Below are 24,030 nucleotides of genomic sequence, written 5' to 3'. Positions count from 1 at the left end.
AGACAATAATAATTATATGAAAGAAAGAACAGAATATATGAAAATTATTAAATAATACACTGCATATAAGTTTAAAATAATTATATGTTGAAATCATAATACTAAGGAAATACAAATTAACATATTGTTAAATGGAAAATGATACATTAATAAAATGTTATGGAAAATGATTAAATAAATATAAAAGATCAATATAGATAGATAGAAGGGAAATTTATTTAAACAATTGAATATTGATTGCCTGGAATGGGGAGAATGTTAGGATTATAGTTCCAATGTGTATCCTTAAGCAGCCAATGTATTGGGTGGGAAAGGGAGGGATAAGAAGAATATTTATTAGAATAATTAAGGGAGATACATTAGGGTTAAATATGTGTGTCATGAAGAAAATTTTTTGGTTATTAAATATGAAAGAGGAGAGGAGGAATAAGATAATGAAAAGTATTAAAATATATAATGTCTTTTAAAATATATTCTATTAATGTCAATGGCCTGAATCACGTAATTAAAAGGGAAAAAATATTAACATATTTAAAAAAACAAAATGCAGATATTTATTGTCTGCAAGAGACCCATCTTAATATGAAGGAATCACAGAAATTATCAGGTGGATGGATAAAAGAATGTTTTTTTGCTCCAGCAGTGGGTAAAAAAGCAGGGGTTGCAATCCTTATAAATAAAAAATGTATGGCCAATATAAAGGTAAAAAATTCAGATCCACATGGAAGATGGATACATATCGATATAGGTATGGGAAATGATACCCTGACGTTATTTAATATATATGCCCCTAATTCGAATCAATCAGAATTTTTCAAAAAGCTACAAAATATGTTATTACCACTGGCTGCCTCTAATTTAGTGGTGGCTGGAGATTTTAATGCTGTAATGGATCCATTATTGGATAAAAAACCAGGTAAAAATATTAAATCTTTAGGTCTAGATAATTTAGTTCGATCATGTGATTTGAAAGATATATGGCGTATTCTTCATTTTAATGATCAGGAGTATTCATTTTGTTCACAGGTTCATAAATCATTTTCAAGAATAGATTATATTTTTGTTTCAACAAATAAAGTGCAACAAGTGAGTAAAGCCTCCATTGATCCTATTATCATTTCGGATCATGCAGGAATATGGATAGAATTACAATTAGATCAATTAGAAAATAATAGACCTCTTTGGAGATTTGATAATGCATTGCTTGTAGATGACAAATTTTTGGAAAATTTTAAAACACAAATTAATGAATTTTTTCAAATAAATTTAGTGGAAGATACATCTATAGAGAATGTATGGGATGCATTTAAAGCAACTATGAGGGGTAATATCATATCATATTCAGCTTTTATTAGGAAACAAATTAAAAAACAACATATAGAATTAGAAAAAGAAATAAAAATATTAGAAGCTAAATTGATAAGCAAATGGGAATATGAAGTTTTGCAAACTCTTTTGAAAGTAAAAGGTAAATATAATGAATTAACTTCAAAAATGATAAGAAAAGATTTGTTTTCCAAACAAACGATGTATTATGGAAATTCTAATAAGGCGGGAAAATTATTAGCAAATTATCTTAAGGCAAAAAAAAGGAGAACTAATATTAATGGAATAAAAGATGATAATGGTATAATAACAAATCAAACAAATATAATATTAAAACAATTTTTAAATTTTTATAAGGATCTATATTCCTCCGAACCTTATTTGGAGAAACAAAAAGATGGAAAAAAATTTTTAGATTTAATAAATGGACCTAAGATTCCTGATCATATAAAACGAAGTTTAGAAGAACCTATATCATTAAAAGAATTAGAAACAGCATTGAGATCTCTTAAAGTTGGATCCGCTCCAGGTGGTGATGGTTACACAGTAGAATTTTATAAAACATTTCAAAATATCCTCTCCCCACATTTATTAAAATTATATCAGACACAACTTATAAAAGGTAATATAAAAGGTACTATGGCTGAATCAATAATAATTGTTTTACCTAAGCCAAATAAAGATCCTACTTTGGTTTCGAACTACAGGCCTATATCTCTGATAAATGTTGATAATAAACTTTTTGCTAAAATTTTGGCTTTGAGATTAGCCAAAGCTCTCCCACATATTATAGATATGCATCAAACGGGTTTCGTTGCTAAAAGACATTCCTCCAATAACTCTAGACTATTATTTCACATGCTAAACTTGTCAAAAAAAATGGATGAACCGGCATTTACAGTTTCATTAGATGCTGAGAAAGCATTTGATAGGGTAGAATGGAATTTTATGTATCAGGCGTTAGAATGGTTTGGTATAGGTTCTGGATTTATACAAATGGTAAAAACATTGTATAGCTTCCCGATTGCAAGATTAAATATTAATAATAAGATATCTGATGGTTTTCAATTGCAGAGGGGAGTTAGACAAGGTTGTCCTTTGTCTCCTTTGTTATTTGATATTGTATTAGAACCCTTATTGTTAGCAATACAGCAAACGAGGGAGATACAAGGAATTCCATATTCAGATATGGAATATAAAATTTCGGCTTATGCTGATGATATTTTGCTTTATTTGAGAAATCCAGAGTCTACCTTATCTTCTTTATTGGAATTAATTGATAAGTTTGGCAAATTTTCAGGTTATAAAATTAATTGGAATAAATCTGAAATTATACCCTTGAATGTTTACTGTGTAAAAGGATTATTTGATATTTTTCCATTCATATGGAAAGAAGAAGGATTTAAATATCTAGGCATTCAAGTTAAAAAAACAATTGAAGATACGGTAAAAGAAAATGAAAAATATGTATTAAAAAAAGTAACGGAGTTATGTGAACAATGGAACCCATTACATATATCTTGGTGGGGGAGAGTTCAAACTATTAAAATGATGATCTTGCCTGTGGTTTGCTACCAAATGAGTATGATACCTATTTATTTTCAGGGGTCCTTTTATAAGAAGCTTAATAGAATTTTAACAAAATTTCTTTGGCTTGGTAAAACACCTAGAATAGCTTTAGTAACCTTACAAAAATCAATTAAGGAGGGAGGGGTAAATTTTCCAAATTTCTATAGGTACCATCAAGCCTATATTCTACGTCAGGGTATGTATTGGATCCTCCCAGAACTTATAGATAATGCACCAGATTGGTTATATTTGGAATGGCGCCTTATGTTTCCCCTAAATTTAGTACATTTACCAAGTATTAATATACCTAAAAGATACAGAGAAAATAAAATAATAATGGATACTTGGAAAACATTGAGATTTATTGATAAATTAACACCCATCCCAATATATAAATCAACTAATCAATCCATATGGATAAACTCCAAGATCAAAGTAGGCGGAACCCAAATCCTTTGGAAGAACTGGATTATTGCAGGAATTAGATCTCTAGATGATATTATTTCAGAAGGTAAACTGCTGGATTTTTCACAATTGCAACATAGATTTGGTCTTAATAAAACACAAAATTTTAAATGGTTGCAATTGAAGCAGGCCATTCAGGTTGGGTTCCCTGAATGGAAATCATTAAACAATCAATATAGTTTAAAGTTCTTATGCTTTAAAGCAGACTTCCTGGGACATCAAGCCGCATTGTGGTATAAATTAATATCTGGATATTTGAATAAAAAACCAAAAAATGGTCTAAGAGACATTTGGAGCATTGAGATTGGACATCAAATTAATGCATCTCAATGGCCACTGATTTGGTCTTGGAGAATGGGATGTACAGTGTCAGCATCTATGAGACAAACATGGTTCTTTTTATTACATAGAGCTTTTTGGACCCCTACTCGTTTACAAAAACTAGACAGTTCTAAGTCTAATAGATGCTGGCACTGTAATCTAGAACCAGGGACATTAGATCATTTATTATATTACTGTCCTTATATTAAAATATTTTGGAATTCAATTTGGCCACAAATTAATAAATTAATGGAAAATCATATTGCAATATCATATGATACAATTTTATTTGGAACAATGATGAGAAAAAAAAGTCAAATTTCACCAGAAAATAATAAACTTTTATTAATTATGACAGGGGTTGCCATTCAACATATAACTAACAATTGGAAAAATTACAACAACCTAAACTATACATTTTGGTGGAATACAATATGCCATGTTTTTAAAATGGAAAGAACAATATCAATACAAAAAGGGACATATAATAAATTTATAAAAATATGGGGGCCATTGACAAAATACTGTAATGATTAAATAATAGAATACTTTTTCTTCCTTTCTTCTTTTAGAGATCTTCTTATGACACACATATAGGGGGGGGTAAGGAAAACAATTTAGATATAATATATTATAATATATGATACAAAATGTAACAAATGATTAAGGGATAATAGAAGGGTGGGGGGAGGGAAAATGAATAAAATTTATCCAGAATATATTGCATTAGATATAAATATATTATTGAATAATTATCAATTGTATTCTAATATGTTATATACTTTTATAAAATTTGAAAATATTATATTAAAGTGGTGAAGGGGTGGGGGGAGGGTGAAGGGGAAAATCAAATTCAGATATACATTGTGATAGATATAAAAGTGATAACATACATGTATCAAATATATTTTATTATTATGTACACTTTTTATGAAATTTGAAAATAAAAATATAATGAAAAAAAAAAAAAAAAAAAAAAAAAAACAAAAACCAGCCCTTTTAGTAGTCTACATTGTCAGGGTAGTTTTTGTGAGAGTGGTATAGAGATGATGTGACTGGTCCTTGAAAGGTCATGCTTCAATAAACTGATTAGTCTATAAAGTGCCTCCTGCCTCTCTCAATTTTACTATACAGATTATTTCATTAAGAAAAAGTCTTTGGCTGTGAAATATTCCAGAGCAATAAAGCCATTACATTGTGTTAAGTGCTCTTCTGTAAATACTGGGCTCATTTTTGTTTTCTGACAAGGGAAGCAAAGCAGTAAACATCTACATATGATTGCCCAAAGTTTGGCACAGCAAATGTACTTACGTTGCTCTATGGACTGTTGGATGTAGGCATGCATGAACTCTATTCCGAACAGCTCGCGTTCCTCCTCCTCTTCGGGGCTTTCACATGGAGGCAGCGATACTTGCAGTTCTAGTGGGTTATCCATGAAGTTCACAAATCTGGAAAACCAGCAAAAGAATGTAGGACAAGGGCTCCTTCCATTCAAAATATAGCAATAGTTTTACAAGTCATTTGAACTCTGTTAAATGTGTTTTCTCCCTTTATGTTTACCTATTTCAGGGGTAGGCAATTCCGGTCCTCAAGAACCGGAGCCATGTCAGGTTTTCAGGATATCTACAATAAATATGCATGAGATAGATTTGCATCTCAAGAAGACAGTGCATGCAAATCCATCTCATACATATTTATTGGGGATATCCTGAAAACCTGACCTGGCTCTGGCTCTTGAGGACCGGAATTGCCTACCCCTGACCTATTTCATATTCTGTCTGTGATGCAAATCCTTTCTGACTGTTTCCTACAGTTGTTTTCTCTGCTGTGTGCTTTGAAGTTGAAGGTTTCAAGACCTAAAGAACTTGGTCTTCACAATATTCATTAGGCATATCCTGAAACCAAATCTGTTGGCTTCCCTCAAGGGCTGGGCATAAATAGCACTGACATAATAACTTTTTGGCAGCCTTTGATGTCATGGACCAGTGGTAGGCAATTCCAGTCCTCGAGAGCTGGAGCCTGGTCGGGTTTTCAGGATATCCACAATAAATATGCATGAGATAAATTTACATCTCAAGGAGGCAGTACATGCAAATCCATCTCATACATATTCATTGTGGATATCCTGAAAACCTGACCTGGCTCCTGCTCTCGAGGACCGAAATTGCCTACCCCTGTCATAGACCATTTCATCTTGTTGAATATGCTAAGCTAAGTGAAATAGGTTTAGCTGGAAGAGTATTTGCTTGGATAAATGGCTTTTTGGAAAATAGAACCTGTATAGTAAAATATCCAAGCTTGCCATCTAATTTGTGGAGGGCTGTAAGCAGGGTCTCACAGGGGTCTCCTTTGTCCTTATTCTTTTCAATGTTGTCATGAGCTCTCTGAATAAATTTCTTGTTGTTCTGGAAGTACTTTATTTATGCAGATGATATTGCACTGCTCATGTCCATAAAGTGTAAAACTTTAATTCCAGCATGATCTGTACGAGCTTCCATGGATGTTGTTGAATCGTGGTCATGAAATGATTGTTGAAAGCTGAATGCTGATAAAACAAAAATGATCTGGCTAGGGATTTTGACACCACCACCCGTAGATCGTGCATTCCCTTTAAAGAGCATGTACTTGTAAAATGAAACAACATTGAGGGTGCTTTGCATCTCCTGTGATCTTGTATTAAATTTTGACAATCATGTTGCTCAATTGACCAAGCAGATTTTCTGGAAACGAAGGCAATTGTGCAGAACATGAAAATACTTCTATTTTTATCCAGTTCAGTGTAATAGTACTTGTCCTTATAATTAGCAAATTGGATTAGTGTAATTTTATTTTGGACTCCTTTTGTAAAGCCACGGTAGAGATTTCTATCACAGGCCGCCAAAGTAAATGTTCCGATGCTCATAAGAATTCTATGAACATCGGAGCATTTATCTTACTGGCTCGCAGTAGAAACCTCTACCGTGGCTTTGTAAAAATCAGCATTTATGTTGGGTGTTCAAGGATGTTATGTAGGAGACTGCAGACACTGCATAATATTGCAGCTAGATTGATCTGCCAGGCAAACAAATTGGAAAGAACTCCATTGTTGAGACAACTGCATTGGTTTCCGATAGAAGCTCAAACACTTTAAATTATGTATGTTAATATTTAGTAGTGTTTGTGGTTCTGCACCTTTGCCTTTCCAATTGATTCTGTCATTCTCTTTCTCCGGGAAAAGTCTTCATTCAAGTTACCCATCTGTTGATGGTATTAGATACAAATATCCCTAGTCCTAGGACTTCTAGACTACTGCAACATCCTCTATCTACCCTGCCCTGCAGTCATGATAAAAAAAACTACAAACGGTAAAGAACAGATACCTTAATCATGGCTTAGCCATCAGCTGATTGCAGCAAGAGAATTCCCGAGCAGCTGAGCCGGCAGGACTCCCTGAAACTGCAATGTCAGGGAGTCCTGATGGCTCAGCTGATCAGGGGGAAAATACCCCTGCTGTGATCAACTGAGCTGGCAGCACACAAACTCTTCCCCGGCAACACCCACATCCGCGATCGGCAGGAGGGATGCCCACTCCCACTGCCTAATATCCCTGGCAATCCCACCCCCTGCGATCAGCAGGAGGGATGCACACCCCCCCCCTCCCACATCCAGTCGGCTGGAGAAATGTCCAATCCCTCCTGCAGCTGGCCCCCCTTGATCCCCTGAACCTCTGACACTCCCCATGGGAGTTGACTTTGCTATCTGGACCAATCGTGGTCTTAGGCCACTCTGAGAGCAACTCAGGATGCACTGGGAAGGAGGCCTAAGTCCCAGATTGGCCAAGGTGCCTAAGGCCTTTCCTATGGGAGAAGCCTTAGGTATCTGTGCCAATCAGATCCTTAAGCCCCTCCTCGGATGTACCATTTTGGAAGAGATGGGCCTGCCGGCAGGAGGGAGTAGGCATCCCTCTTGCCAGCCACCTTCAAAGGTATGGGGGTATTAGGTGGGGAGTGACGTGGATTTGAGGGGGCCCAGCGGCAGGAGGGAGTGGGTATCCTTTCTACTGATCATGGAGTGTCAGGGTGTTAGCAGGAAGTGGGCATCCCTCCTACCAATCAAGGATGTGGGTGTTGGGTGAAATTCATGGAGATGTGTTTAGCTTCAGGGAAGGAAGGCATGCAAAATGTTTGCACTCTTCAAGTTCTTTTCTTTGGAAAAAAAAAAAAACAGGGCACTTTTTAAAGTGGAATTACATGTGATATATAATTTCCTTTCGAACATATTGTACAAAGATGAAACAGTATATTCTCATTATCCACATGTTCCATATGCACAGATTTTCTTATTCACATAAAAATAAAGTGTAACCCGTACTTGCTATTCATAGGCTTACACAGTGTGTTCCCCTGAGGATGAAGATCTTCATAGAGCCATAAAAAGACTACATACACTGGTTGGTTTTGGGTTGTTGTTTTTTTTGTAAAAGAACAGTATAAAATACCTATAAAATTGTGCATTTATAAATGTAAGCTGTTCTTTACAAGAACAGTACGTGAAATGATAAGTTTATGGTGTTAGGAAGCAACAATGTGCAGTCAACAGGGTCACACTGGAACCTAATCCCCTTTTTCCCATAGGATCAGTGGGTCCATATTTGTGTTTTTGGTATTCACAGGGTTTTCTAGGAACCTAATTCCTGTGAATAGCAAGAACTCTTTGTGAGTAAAAATACCTGCAAAGTCTGCATTATGTGGGTAATTTGGGAATTGCCTATGACATTTTGAAATATTTTGTTTTATGATTCAAAAATGTTGCCTTTGGATGTGGTAAAAAAAAAAAAAAAAAAAGATCAGGAACAGAGAAATCTTTATAAGTTGCAATCTAAGCACACAAAGGGATAATTTCAGGCTGGGTGATAGCAATGCTAGGTGTGTTCCCTTTATAATAATAATAACCTTGGGGGTTAGCACCCGAGAAAGGGAGCTGGGGATCATTGTAGACAACAAAAAAGCAAACAAGATGCTAGGAATTATTTAAAAAGGGAAGGTTAACAAGACTAAAGATATTATAATGCCTCTATCGCTCCATGGTGTGACCTCACCTGGAGTGTTGAGTTCAATTCTGGTCTCCTTATCTCAAGAAAGAAAGGTTCAAAGAAGAACGACCAAGATGATAAAGGGGATGGAACTCCTCTCACATAAGGAAAGATTAAAAAGGTTAGGGCTCTTCAGCTTGGAAAAGAGAAGGCTGAGGCGGAGATATGATTGAAGTCTACAAAATCCTGAATGGAGTAGAATGGGTACAAGTGGATTGATTTTTCACTCCGTCAAAAATTACAAAGACTAGGGGACACTCGATGAAAGTGCAGGGAAACACAGTCAAACCTCGGTTTGCGAGTGTTTTGCAAGATGAGCAAAATATTCTCGCAAATCGTGACTCGCAAACCCCCTGCCCGCTAACCAGCATCGCCCCACCCCTCCCACAAATGCTGCCCCCCCCCTCCCACGTGAACTGGCATCTCCCGCTCAAACTGAAAGCTTACCCCCCAATGTGGTACTGGCACGCAGCACCAATTCACAGGAGGTGCCGGTGCCCGAAGATCGTGCCTCTCCTCCAACTGGGCCTTGAGCATCTGCACATGCTCAAGGCCTTCTGGCTCTCGTTCTCTCTGTTTGTGAGGGGGGGGGGCAATGTGGAAGCGCACCAGTGGCCTCGGGGTTGGGGGTCTTTTGGGGATGTGGTGGGGTGGGGTGGAGCAGCGCCGGTGGCTGGGGGGGGGAGGTGGAACGAATCAAGCAAGTTTCCCTTACTTTCTATGGGGAAACTCGCTTTGATATACGAGTAAATTGGTTTACTAACGTGCTTCTGGAACAAATTATGCTTGTAAACCAAGGTTCCCCTGTACTTTTAAAACCAATAGGAGGAAATATTTTTTCACTCAGAGAATAGTTAAGCTCTGGAACACTTGGCCAGAGGCTGTGGTAAAAGTGGATAGCGTAGCTGGTTTTAAGTAAGGTTTGGACAAATTCCTGGAGGAAAAGTCCATAGTCTATTATTGAGAAAGACATGGGGGAAGCCTCTGCTTGCCCTGGATCGGTAGCATGGAATGTTGCTACCCTTTAGGTTTTGGCCAGGCTAGTGACCTGGATTGGCCACCGTGAGAAAGGGCTACTGGGCTTGGGCATGCAATTGTGTCACGCTTCCTTATCTTACACTCAAATGTCTGCGCACGTTTGACTGTGCACATTTGTCTTGTGCGGATTTGACTTGCCACTGGGCTGGATGGACCATTGGTCTGACCCAGTAAGACTATTCTTAATTTACATCATCCTTTATTTGTAATTGATTTATTTATTTTAAAAATTTCTTACCCGCTTCTTACCTAAGCAGGTTACAATAGAAAACATACACAAACAAAACATACTCAAATACATTCTAAAATACACATCCTATCTTATTCTTCCAGATGTATTCACTAAAACTAGCATAGCGCTAATAAAAAGTTCACACCATATGAACTATAAAGTACATTTAACTTCAAAGCTAATAAAAAGTTTTAACAAATTAGTTCTGAGCAATTTATAATAAGAATAACCAATGCATCAATTGGGACTGTACCATATCAAAAAGATATCTAAAGGTTACCGTAAATAAGATGCAGCAAAAGGAGAATAATCAATTAGCTCTTTCCAATATTATACTGATTGATATGCCAACAACTTCTCAATGTAGTATTGACTAAGGGCCAGATTCACTAATATCCTGTTGCGTGGCCGATCTGTGGCTGAATCTTCATGGCTGACTGATTCACGATGCTTCATCATGCAAATCAGCTCGATTGGAGGCATGCCCCACCGCGACTACACAGATCGCTATAGAGCGATCCTGATGCATGCACAGACCATCTTGTTTGCCTGTAGATGGTTTGCGCATGCTCTCCACGCAAGGAAGGGCTGTTTACTTTTTATCGCGAGCTGAAACATTTTTCATGAGCCCGTTTATTCTCCCAAGTCCCAGGCTAGCCTGCCCTTCCCCGCAGTGCGAGCCCGTGGTTTTAACCCGTGCGTTTAGAGCGGGGCTGCACTGCGGGGAAGGGCAGTTGTTCCGATGTACTCTGGAAAGAAAGGCAAAGGGCTCTGACTGAATCAGGGAGTGGAGCTGGGGAGCAGCTTGTGGGGCTCAGGCTGGCCTGGGACATGGGAGAGTAAAAAGTATCTGCCCCTACAGCTTGGCATTCAAATCCCCGGTGGCTGATTTTGCTTCTACTTTTCGCTAGCCCGTGCCACCCTGACTCTCCTGCTTTTTTTTCCGGCCCTTCCCTTTGAATGTGTAGGACAGCGGAAAGGACGTGAGCTGACTGGTCCCCAGCAGTCACTTATTTCTTGGTCGGCCAGCCCAGTCGGTGTGCCTGAATTTTGTTAGTGAATCGCTTCCTTCCTACTTTGCATGCCGTTTCCCCTCATTTGCATGCGTGGATCGGATTGGGTGCAGATACACTCGGGAGGAAGGTTAGTGAAGCGGGTCGGGGTTGCTAAGTGGTCGGGACATGATTGTTGGGCTTAGTGAATCTAGCCCTAAATTCACCACAAAATTGATGGAATATTCATTTCTATCTCTATCTCTACCTCTGTTTTTATATTTTTATCTTTACTTTTCATAAATTGTTTCTTTAGGTACTTTAGTTAGATTGTGAGCCTTTGGGATAGTTTGGGAATTTCCAAGTACCTATCTTATTTATTTGTATTTATTGTATCTTTCAATGCATCATTTTTGTAAACCGCTTAGAAACCTCACGGTTATTAGCGGTATATAAGAATTAAATTAAATTAAAAGCAACAGAGTTACTATTATGGGTTATTCTTGAATGATTCGCCAATATAAAGCGTTCAGCCAAATAAGATGGAGCTAACCCATGAAGGACCTTAAAAAGTACACAGGCACATTTAAACAAAACTCTAGCACAAATAGGTAGCCAGTGTAACTGTAAATAATATTGTAGAGAATAACACAGGGACAAATTTGCCCCCATCCCTGTGGTATCTCAATATCTCCATCCTGTCCCCACAAGTTATGTCCCTGTCCCATTCTTGTAAGTTCTGCCTTAACTGCACAAGCCTTGAACGCTTATGATTTTAAAGTGTTTGAGGCTTGTGCAGATGAGGACGGAGCTTAGGCATTGGCGGAATGAGGCATTATGACATCACAATCTGAGCTCTAGAATGTTGCTACTTATGATTTTAAAGTATTTGAGGCTTGTGCAGATGAGGACGGAGCTTAGGCATTGGTGGAATGAGGCATTATGACATCACAATCTAAGCTCTAGAATGTTGCTACTTATGATTTTAAAGTGTTTGAGGCTTGTGCAGATGAGGGCAGAGCTTAGGCAATGACAAAATGAGGCATTATGACATCACAATCTGAGCCCTAGAATGTTGCTACTTATGATTTTAAAGTGTTTGAGGCTTGTGCAGATGAGGGCGGAGCTTAGGCATTGGCGGAATGAGGCATTATGACAACACAATCTGAACTCTAGAATGTTGCTACTTATGATTTTAAAGTGTTTGAGGCTTGTGCAGATGAGGACGGAGCTTAGGCATTGGCGGAATGAGGCATTATGACATCACAATCTGAGCCCTAGAATGTTGCTACTTGTGATTTTAAAGTGTTTGAGGCTTGTGTAGATGAGGACAGAGCTTGCAGGAATGGGACAGGAATAGAGAGATCCCCTGGGGATGGGGAGAATTTGTCCCCATGTCATTCTCCAAAATGTGTTATGTGGTCATATTACCTCAGATTGGGCATGTCCAGCAAGCACACAGGAATGTCCCGCAGCTTGTTACTGCTGAGAACAAGAATGCTCAGGTTGTTCATGTTGCTGATGGTGTGTGGTAAATGCATAATTTCATTCCTTGGCAACCAGAAGGTGTGCAAATTCTCCATCCTGTTGGGTGAAGAATGTGGAGCGTTATGCACGTTTTTAAGCAAACTATCCCTTGCAACACAAGAATAGCCATACCCCTTACTGCATTTGATTCTTTAATAATTCCTAATTGGAAAGAAAATCTACCTTAAGCCTAGATCACTCAGATTTAGTGTTTGACAAATAAACCGCAATAAGTCTACCTGCATCAGTTTATAAATTTTTATATTAGTTAGATAAGTGGCACAATAATTGGACACCACTTATTGATGCTTTGGAAAAAGGGCCCCTGTACATGATTTGCTTAAAATATAGGACCGGATATTTGTTTCTGAGTGAAAAGCCTGCACTCTCTGATCCATCCTGTAGACCACCCACATAGCTGCGAAGCACATCATGAATATGCATCTGCAGTTCTACGAAGCACACACGGTGTTTTAGGTAGGGAGAACAAGAGGGCACTCTCTAAAGTTAAAAAGGGATAGATTCCGTACAAACGTAAGGAAGTTCTTCTTCATCCATAGAGTGGTGGAAAACTGGAACGCTCTTCCGGAGGCTGTTATAGGGGAAAACACCCTCCAGGGATTCAAGACAAAGTTAGACAAGTTCCTGCTGAACCGGAACGTACGCAGATAGGTCTTTGACCTAGGGGCCACCGCAGGAGCGGACTAATGGGCACGATGGACCACTGGTCTGACCCAGCAGCGGCAATTCTTATGTTCTTATGTGTACAAAAAGGTGGTTCAGCGCAACTGTGAAGCTCTGTGCTATTTTCTGTTTGATATTCATGTCCGATAACTGTGAGTACACTGTATTTAAGTTGAAAATAAAAAATTAAAGTGAAAAGAAAACCATTTTATACAACTGTTTGTGACACTTAGGTCCCCTTTTACAAAGCTGCAAGAGAGATTCTCCTGCAGCAAATGCACCGAAGCTCCTAGGAATTGAATGGGCTTCGGTGCATTTGCAGCTGGGCAATCGCTACTGTGGCTTTTGTAAGAGGGGCTCTTAATTCAAAAGTGGTATACAAATGGAAAGGGGGATGGATTTGATATACCGCCTTTCTGGCTACAGGCCAAGTGGTTTACATATTACCGTATTTTTTGCTCCATAAGACGCACTTTTTTTCCACCCAAAAGTGGGTGGAAATGTCAGTGCGTCTTATGGAACGAAGATACAAATTTTGAACCCCTCCCCCCCGTACTTTTTTAAAACTTCCCCTCGTTGCAGCTTTTTAAAACGGATCCATGGATTCCCCATACCTTTATAAACTGCTTTTTTAAACGAAATCCCCCCCAGCCCGCCATACCTTTTAAAATTCAGCTAATAGCCTATTGGTCCAGTGGTGTGTCAGCCGTCAGGAGCAAGTTCTCTGTGAGAACTGATGGCAGCCATTCAAAAAGCAGCGTGGCCCAGGCAGGAGCGCAGAGAGCGCGCTCCTGCCGGCTGACACTGTGAAGACTCCATGGATGGTAGCTTGATTCTGGCTGCACTTCACTTTGCACTATAAGTGCTACAAGCGCGCTGAGACTGCTCACGTCCTCTATACCTCCTCCTCCTAAGGGCCCATGCTAGGTACTGCCAGGGAAGGGTAACCTTTCGCTGCCGCAACTGACTGACAGGAAAAGAAGTCAGCAAACACAGCCAGAAAACAAGCAGAAACAGCCAGAAAACAGTCAGAAACCAAGCGGCTCCAGAGGCTAACAAATCCCTGACACTGCACTCTTTTTTCCAATGGCCCGTTCCCCTCAGGGCCCATGCTAGGTACCATCGGGGGAGGGCAGCCCTTCGATGCTGCAGCTGACTGAGAGAAGGATGTCAGCAACTGCGAACAATGTTAAACGGCTCCGGGGGCTAACAAGACACCTTCCTTACCGGTTTGTCTGAAGCCAGTATGTGGACAACAAACGGCCCGAGACTCCTGCTTCTGTCAATCTTGACACATCTTCCGGGATATAAAAAAAAGTTTTTTTAAAAAAAAGGTACAGGGGGGCCCCTGCCTGCCTGCCCTGTCCACCCTGTGCCCAGCCTACCACTAGACCACCAGAGGGGGGACAAGGTACAGAGCCTGGCAGGGAAGGGGGTCAGGGTGCAGAGCTTGGCAAGGAGTGTGGGTTTGAGTCCAGATCCTGGCAGGGAGAATTTGTGTAAGAATGGGTTTTTTTCTTGTTTTCCACCTCTATATCTAGGGTGCGTCTTATGGTCAGGTGCGTCTTATGGAGCGAAAAATATGGTATATGCAGGTACTTATTTTGTAAACAAATATGCAAGTGATCTCTCAGATCCACTCCAGGGGTTTTAGCTCCAAGAGCAGAGTGCTGTGCTTACAATTAGACTGCTACTGACCTGACAGTGTGCTGACCTGTTTTTTTGTCTCATCCCCTGATGCAGCCCTTGAGGGGGCAAACAAAGCCATGTTGGGCAATTGAGAATTTATATATATTTTTATGCTGATCTGCTGGTTTTGTTTCTGAACTAGATCTAACAAAACAAATATTACAATGAATTACTGGAATGGCTTTTCAAAAGAAATGCACTATGCAACAGATTTAATCTGTGCAAGTGACAAAGTATTATGTAGAATAGAAGTGTGGATTACTTATTATAGTATGTCCAAGAGGTTAGTGCAAATAAAATCACTATCATTTATTGGCACAATAACACAGGAATGCTTTTAAGTATGTAAGTATGTATATATTATAGATTTAGGATCTGGGGTGCAATAAAGTGTTTCAATTATCACACATTAGATGCAAAAACTAATATCCAGTAAGCGCAAGCTAATTGTTGGAGGTATTCTCAGCATGTTCCCAAAGAGTTACTACACAGGTTTTTTACTGTGCAGTAATTTACAACTTCATCTATAGGGGGCAGTAAGTACATATGCACTAACTGCAATAGTGTCAGCATGCAGTAAAGTACCACATGCTGATTGCATTGTGCAGTATATGCTCATACCATGCCCCGTAACAAGAGTATGGAAGTAATACATGCTATCATGCAAGTGTGGTAATGGTTACTGCACTCATGCGCTAACTACACAGTGCACTTCAGTAAATGGGCCCCTTAAAAAGGAGTACTCAGGATGTAAACACAAACTTGGGAGAACAATTATTTTCTATTACACTTAATTTTATTTCTTTAATTTCTCATCTACCTCTTCAGTAAGGTTCAAGGTGGGCTATAATACATGCAACAGAAAATATAATAACAGTTATATCAAATGATGAAAAACATCATAGAACATACTTATAGTTACTGGTTTTATAACATGTAATATTGCAAAGCAAAGGCCACAGATGTGTAACTTTAGCTGCTCATATCCCTTGAAAAAGACTGTGGGTCTGATTTTTCCAAGACATTCTCCACTGGCACAGAGTGGGAGAAATATTAAGCCTTATGGGTTGAAATTCAATGTATTGGGACTGACTATTCTGTATTATGCAATTAAATGTGTTATACCAAAATTGTTTTGTTCCAGTCTAATATATGGATCTGATGGTCATCAGCTCTGTTAGAATAAATCTATCCTGTAATTCTAACATTTGGTGACTCGGAAGCCATTATAGTTGTGCGCAGGATCATAACAAGCTGTAGTTTTGTTCTGTGCAATTTGCCACATGAGTGTTCCCCTTGCCCTCCTGCTTTGCCACTGCCAATGAGAAGAGATGGTGAGCTGGGAGCAGCATTTGTACTCCTCCGTATTTGCACTTGTACAGTGCCGCTTGTGTAGAAAGGGGCAGCATATTTTAATGTTTCTATGGTGTCTTCTAATATAGTAGCTGAAAATATTGGTAAATAAAGACCATTTCCACAGAGGCAACCTTTACTTTAGAATAATTACTCTGGGCCCGATATTCAGGCCATGAGGGGCAGCCCAGTCAGCGGTGAGCCTGGATATTCAATGCCAGGCCATTTCTGGTTACCAGCATTTGAATATCCGGAGGTTTTTTGATCGGCTATAACTTAACAAGAAAAGTCAATATTTAATGCTGACCAGCAGCGTGCCTGATTTTAAGGCCAAATGGGATCGACACGTGGGATCTATTCTCAGGGTAAAGGCAGGGGAGGGTCATTAGGGTGGGCAGACTGGATGGGCCGTGGCCCTTATCTGCCGTCTATTTCTATGTTTCTATGTTTCTATGACCAATTAAATTATAACAGGCAAGAATAGGACTACTATTTAGGCAGTCCGATTTGCCCACTAAATTTAGCCAGTTAGCACTGAATATTGCCAGTTATTGCATGATATAGCCAGTTAATCTTTAGCCACTAACCGTGAGTATTCAACAGAAATAACTGGTTATGTTCTACTATATCTTCACAGTTAAATGCTGTTTAACTGATTAGCGGCCACTTCTAACTGGGTATATAGTTTTGAATTTGGCAGGAGGGGATCTGAAAACAATTTTCATGTCCCCTTCCATTTCTCCAGATATTAACTAGTCTAGGAGTGCATGTTTGTTAATTTACTAATTCATTACTCATCCCTTGCTCTTGCAAAAATCATTGTCACTTCTGATTAATGCACACATCAATATATAATATCCTTCACTTTAGGTTAATAGTTCTCATTCTTTCCATGCAAGAAATGTTGCTTGTGTATCTCTCTATAGTACCTATCAATCGCTTCTGGCAGTTGTTGAAGTTTGTTGCTCCCCATGTCCAGCCATTCCAAGGCTGGCATGTTCAGGACAGCAGACGGGATAGTGGTAAACTGATTCATACTCAGGTCCAAATGGTAAAGCTTTTTTAAATTGCTGAGCTGGAGTTCAAGAAAACAAAAATTAAAAATACTGATCCCAGGATCTTGATTGATAGAATCATTTTCAGGTTTGATGATTAAGGAACTATATTTTGCTAATAGCCAGCAAGTTATTATAACCATAGGCAATGGTTTTGTTTCATGGGCCCAAAAGCGCCACTGTAGACCCTGCCCAAACTTCACCTCAGACCTCACCCAAGCTCCACAAAACACAAATACCAAATACATAATAGCTGACCAAAAATTATAAACATAAGCCAAAATTCCAAGAAGCTACACTTTCCATGTACTACAACACCAAAGAAATAGAAAGATCCATTTCCTCCTATACAGAGCAAAATATAAAGATCACACTTGCCAGGGATGGTGTTAGGTGAAGGAGTTCAATTAGGGCAACTGCTATCTGTGTAGAGAGAGCCCTTACCCTGATGGAAGTTGAAGATGGTATGGGTTTATGGTCCCCTCCCAAATTTTTGCCCTGGGTCCTAGCCATGTCTAATATTAGCACTGGCAGGATAAACATTTCAATTCTCATATATTCTAATTACAAAATAGAAAATAAAATTATTTTTCTATCTTTTGTTATCTGGTCATTTTATTTTTCAAGTCATGTTGGTCCCAGGCTCTGGGTTCTGTTTCCCTCAGTTTTCGCTTAACTCACTCGCCAGGTCTCCTGTTCATTTGACATTTCTTTCTCTTTGCTCACCATCCATCTTTGTGTACCTATCTTTCCCTTCTTAATTGTGTATGTTATTTTCTAATCCGTTATGAACAGTGGAATGAGCAAAATATAAATTTTTAAAAAATAAAATGTAGGCCATGTATTTGATGAGGAATAGAAAGTAAGAGAGAACAATGCCTCACTTGTCTACCCTCTCTCTCACCCACTGGCTGCAGACTTCTAACAGTTAGAAATAAATTCCTTCAATGGCTTCTTGGATTATATGGTTGACTCTATCCTCCCTCCAATTTTCGGCTATCCTAACTTTATCCAAAACAAGCGGGCAGGCAAAATCCAGTGAGCAGACCACAAAAAGACTGCAGAAGTCAAAACTAATACAAAAACACCTTTATTATGCAACAAAAGTGGAGGGTTTTGAACACAGAGCCCGACTTGGCCAATGTTCGCCAACTGGCTGCTTCATGGGCTAAATAACCAGATCAGTGTGAAACCAGGCATGCGCCAGATCTGGCCCAATTGTAGTCTTTCCCACTCAAACACTCATGCCATTGCTATAGCTATACTTGCACATACTTAAAAACATGCCTTATTTGATTTTCCAAATAAGGTTGGTGCTGCTTAGTCTTCTAACTTGTAAAATAGCCAAATGCATGTTCAATATGTACCTGCTGTGGAAGGTCACATATGTCTCTGTTCACAGCCAGGTCCAGCTTCTCAAGGTTCTCACAGCTGCTGAGCTCTTTTGGAACTGCCTTAATTTTATTGTAACTAACAAGCAGTTCTTGGAGTTTAATTAATTGCCCTGCATGATGGGATACAAACCAAAGTCATTATTAGATGCTGATAGGCTGTCCTAGGGGCCCATACAGAAAGTATTACTATGGGTTTCACTTAATTTTACTGGCAGACCAATGCAGAAATTATTTCAGCATGGTATTAACTCACAGAGAAACCTACACACCATATTAAAATGCAGGGTAATGCGGTCATTAATAATTCTGCAGCCATGCCCTGCCCCCCACCAAAAAAAAAGTTTATGAGGTGCGTTGTGAACAGGGAAACATTTTGCCAATTCTAGGGGGAACGTAGAAGAATTACTTAAGAGAAGTGGGTGTCTAGCGTCACTATCTCTCTCTCTCTCTCTCGCCCAAGCATCTATCCTGGTCTGTTTTCTGCAATGATCCTACTTTCTGTAAGAAACTGCAGTAGCTCTCCCCCTAAACCAGACCTCCCCACTATTTTTTTTTTTAACTTGCTTTGGTAATCAGCGGCCCCCTCCCTGCTCCCACTTCTAAAAAAAATTCCCTGGTGTGTAGTGGCATCCTTTCTCCTCCCCAACCCTTGAAAAGAATCTCTGGTATGTAGTGGCACTCCTGCCCCCAGGAATTTTTCTCTTAAATGACAGTTTGACACCACTCATTGCATCCCAGGATGCAAAGCGCAGGGCAAGACCGCCATTTTGATGATGATGGTGCCAGAGGCAGAAGCAAGTGGGCATCGCTCCTGCCTCAGTTTAAGGTTGGTGGAATGTTCTACTAGAAACTAGGGATTTGGGGGAAGATTCTCAAAACTTCATGATAATATCCAATGGGCTGCTACCGAGGTTGCTATTGTAACAATTTCAAAAAGGCAAGTCATTCTCAAAAGACCCCACATGCAAATGAGGTTTGCAGATGTCCACATAGGCTCGTTAAATTTATTTGAGATAAGTCACTGGTGGTAGCAATCAGCACATGCGCAAAATACACCCCCATATTAAAAATAAAAATTAAAAAAATCAAAGATCGCGGCAAGAGAGATGCCCACTCTCTCCTGCCATGCTCACATAACCTCCAGGCACCCACCCCTGACACTGAGAGAGATGCCCACTCTCTCCTACTGTGCTCGCAGAATCACCCAACTCTATCCCCCACACACACATAGCGGGAGGGATGCCCACTCCCACCCCATCACCCAAACCCCCCCCAACAACTTCCCCCATTCCCCCAATGACCCCCCTGCCCCTCCCTACCTTATTCAGGAAGTTTGGCTGGAGGGACACCTACCCCGCTTCAGCTGGTGCATCCTGGGATGCGCAGGGGAAAGACCTAAGGATATGATTGGCCCAGATACCTAAGGCCCCGCCCATAAGAGGGGCCTTAAGCAACCTGGGCCAATCAGAGCCTTAGCCCTCTCCCAAGTGCATCCCAGGATGCACCGGAAAGAGGAAGGTCTGCCTAACGAGGTCAGGGAATTACTTGCCGATTATAAAGAATTGCTTGAGTGCTCATTTTAATATTAATGACCTCGTTGTACTACATTTGCTAGAAAACTCAGAAAAGACCACGGTAAGCCATTTTGATAATCTACTGCTAAGATACATTCATGCTAAACCAGCTAGAATCGGTTTAGCGAGCACGTTAAAGGCGCATTTTAGTTCTGAGAATCTTCATTATTCTTTATTTCAGTCAGGTTGGTGTGCCTCTTTACATCAGGGATATTTTCAGCATTCTGGGGGGGGGGAGGGTGCCAGGGAAATTTTTTGGGTGCAGGAAGTGATGTCAGGTTGGGGGGAGATCTGACAAATCATGAGTCATTGAGCACAAAGATGAGTCAATGCAAAATGCCACCTGACATGCTTGTATGTGTTCTTTTTTAAATATTACCTCACCTATCAGTGCCTGAGCCAATCATCACTCCAGCACAGACAGAAAGGTGATATTTAGTAATGAGCTGTGGATTACTGCCTTGAGTTTAACATGGCAGTAATGTGTATGTTCATTGCTTATAGCATGCCACAATATTTGTGAAGTGCTAATTTTGTGGTAGAATGAATGTAGGCGCCATGTGTGCATGTAATTGACTTACACCCCAATTCTGTAAACTGAGCACCTAACTTATCTCTTGTGTGACTGTAAAGGGAGCGTGGGCAAGGGCAGGTCAGGGTGTTCACAGGATTTAGGTGTGAGACTTTCTGCATGGGCTCCCAAGTGACAATATTGCATACTACTATGCAGAGAGACTAGGGTTCAATTCCAGGCTCAGAAATTCTTCTCCCCAGATGGGCCAGGGATGCTGTAGAGGCAGTATTCACAGCTCCTGGGGAGAGAGAGGAGAGATTCAAGAGATATGATTGTTGCTGTTTTCTGGGTCTCGCCGCGTCTGGGTAAGTAGAACTGATGTTTCAGCCATCACGCTGTGGCTTCCTTCAGGGTATGCTGTGAGGTCTGCAGTTTGTCTTTATATATAGTGGATTTATTGACCTGATTGAGAACAGGGAGGTCTGTTGGTCATGAATTTGAATTTTGGCGGGAAAGTTTGTTGGTCACAAATTTGAAATGTGGCGGGAAAGTTTGTTGGTCACAGATTTGAATTCTGGTATGAAATTTGAGTGATATGTTTATCATACAATGGAGAACAAGTAGCCAAATGGTATGTATAATGTCTTTTTTTTCCATTACATTGTGTCACATACCCCTTTGTGCTTCCACATTTAAACATGCATTATGGTCCTTTTATCCACTTATTTTTTTATTCCCATGGTTTTTCTTAGGCACTTTATAGATTTTAGCGCTCGATCTTAATCGCTAATATACACTATGGTACTTTATTTTCTCATCTTCTTTTCATTATGGGCCATTTTTGGCACTTTCTTTCCTCTCATGTTCTTGTCGATGCTTCAAGCCTTCCTATATTGCATGATCACACTTGGCTCACTCGTTTTATCTTGTAGTCAAGTATATAGACACTAATATGCATGCTCTATGGTCGGCACCACCGTCACCTCTTATCTTTTTACCTTTTTATCTCATTATTCATCATTACCTCTACCTTTTAGAACCCCTGAGGAAGGCGTGTTCACCGAAACACGGACCGTGTAGGGTCCGTTTGGACTTTTATCATTGTATTTTTATGGTTTTATGTGTAAGAGTGTACAATAAATCAATTCCAGAACATCAGTATCCATAGCTTTATGTTTTTATCGCCAAATGGATAGAGAGCAATGGACAGAGAGCCATGGAAGCTGGGATGCAAATCTTGTTTGTACCATTAATTATCCCTTGTGACCTTGGGAAAGTTATTATCTTCCATTGCTTCCAGTACCCAATTAGATTGGAAATTCTTTGGGTCAGAGACATATTGTACCTGAACACTTATCCCCATTCTACAGTACTGTGCACAGCAATGCTTTAATACTGTAAGTGGCAGTCGTAATATGCAATGGCTGGATGGGATCTTAATGGAGTTCCGGGGCATGAACCCTGGCCGAGCACTGTCATAGAGATGACAGAGAATGACATGGTGACAAAATTCATCACCGTCCCCGTCCCCGTGGATAACCGCGGGAAACCATCTCGATGTCATTATTCAAGGAGAGAGAGAAGAATCAAGAGTATGAATGGGCTCAACCACAGACCCTTAAGCCTTGCCTTGAAGAATGTTGGTGTAGAAGGACTGAGATTGAGATAGACACGTAAGAATGACACAGGATTGTTTCCCGCGATTATCTGCGGGGACGGGAACGGTGATGAATTATGTCACCGTGTCATTCTCTAACAGGCAAAACAAACCGGGATGGAATATTTGTGAATTAAAGCACGTGGCCCCAATTTCCAGTCTGGTGTTGATGGAGATGAAAGCCCAAAGAAACAGGGCGAAATGGGGTGTCCAAAATAAATTGAAATATTAAAAGTTATAAAGTATTTATTTTATTTATGTATTTAATTTGGTTTCTATCCCATTCTCCCCAACGAGTTCAGAATGGGTTACAGGTTAACATACGTGTAATATATAGTTAACGGGTTACAATTTGCCATAGTACAGCACAAGTTTTTATACAAGTTTTTTTAATCTTAACTTGACATATACTAGGGATCTAATACCAATACACATAATATACAGTTTACAGGGTACAGTTTACAGGTTACATATATAACCTTTCTTTTTAAGGACACATTTGAAACTTGAAACCTGACTTTGGTTTTCATCTGACCTTCTTAGACCTTCCTTCAAATTTACCACAACCAAAGCTACTCCACTTCCTCTCGTTCTTACCTTAAATGTAATTTTTTTTCTTACAATATTGTAGTTCTTCCCTTCCACTGCTCATATATCAGTCACTCATTGTGTTAATAAGTCATTGTCTATGTAATGTTAGGTAAGTATTTATGTCCTTTGTAAAATAATTTACTTGTATTTTTAATGAATATACTGAACTCGATTTAGTATGTACAGCGCTTAGGTTTTTATATGCGTTTTTATCAAATCTTAAATAAACTGTAAGTGTTAATATATACCAAGTATATACTAAGTATGTACTAAGTAAGGATATATAAGTACTAGTATTGTATTACCTACCAAACAAATAAGTATATCTTTTATGATCCAGAACAATTGCAATTTTTCTTGGAAGGTAAGGCTGCCATTAGGGCTCCTGACCCCTCTATAATTATAACTACTTAGGCCCTAATGTAATTAACCAAGAACCCTGTATATTTGAGGCATATGCAATATGACCAAGTTTAGTTTTTCTTTAATTCAACTACCCTTGATTGTGTATGATTTCACTCTCCCCTAATGTGGACTATGATCATTGTACTGGAATTTATGTCTTGATAATAATTTCTTGAAAGTATTTTGTTGCATGTATCAAAGTTTTCTCTTTTTGATCTTTGATGTGAAAATGAATAAAATACAAAATTATAAGTACTAGTATATACTAAGGACATACTAAGTTTTTTATACAAGTTTTTTTTATTCTAACTTGACATATACTAGGAATCTAATACCACTACACATAGGGCTCCTTTTTCTAAGCTGCGCTAGCGTTTTTAGTGCACGTAGGAAATTACCGCATGTTACACCGTGCGCTACGCTTCTAGAACCGTTAAGGTCTAGCACGCGCGGCAATATAGCGTGTGCTATTCCGCTGCTTAAAGCCCTAGCACACCTTAGTAAAAGGAGCTCATAATATACAGGTTTGCCATAGTTAACAGTGCAAGATTTTCCAATACAAGGTTTTTATCC

The 24,030-nt window shown here is 39.3% G+C and overlaps 1 protein-coding gene across 3 annotated transcripts in view; it reads right to left on the bottom strand.

Annotated features, from left to right (window-relative positions):
- LRRC39 (leucine rich repeat containing 39) overlaps positions 1–24,030 on the bottom strand; it is a 52,824-nt gene that overhangs the window by 9,832 nt on the left and 18,962 nt on the right. For 2 of the 3 annotated variants that reach the window (XM_033915972.1, XM_033915973.1), the window contains exons 5-8: positions 18,690–18,826; positions 17,197–17,342; positions 12,446–12,598; positions 4,993–5,129 (exon numbers count right to left, since the gene is read on the bottom strand). In XM_033915972.1, the coding sequence (XP_033771863.1) occupies positions 4,993–5,129; positions 12,446–12,598; positions 17,197–17,342; positions 18,690–18,826 (573 nt within the window). The remainder of the gene's footprint in view (positions 1–4,992; positions 5,130–12,445; positions 12,599–17,196; positions 17,343–18,689; positions 18,827–24,030) is intronic. The other variant, XM_033915974.1, reaches the window with a different exon arrangement.

The sequence above is a fragment of the Geotrypetes seraphini genome, chromosome 12 (genome assembly GCF_902459505.1).
Source record: "Geotrypetes seraphini chromosome 12, aGeoSer1.1, whole genome shotgun sequence".
Taxonomy (NCBI): Eukaryota; Metazoa; Chordata; class Amphibia; order Gymnophiona; family Dermophiidae; genus Geotrypetes; species Geotrypetes seraphini.
The sequence above is the reverse complement of the archived record's forward strand: the minus strand, read 5'-3'. Positions and strand labels throughout refer to the sequence as shown.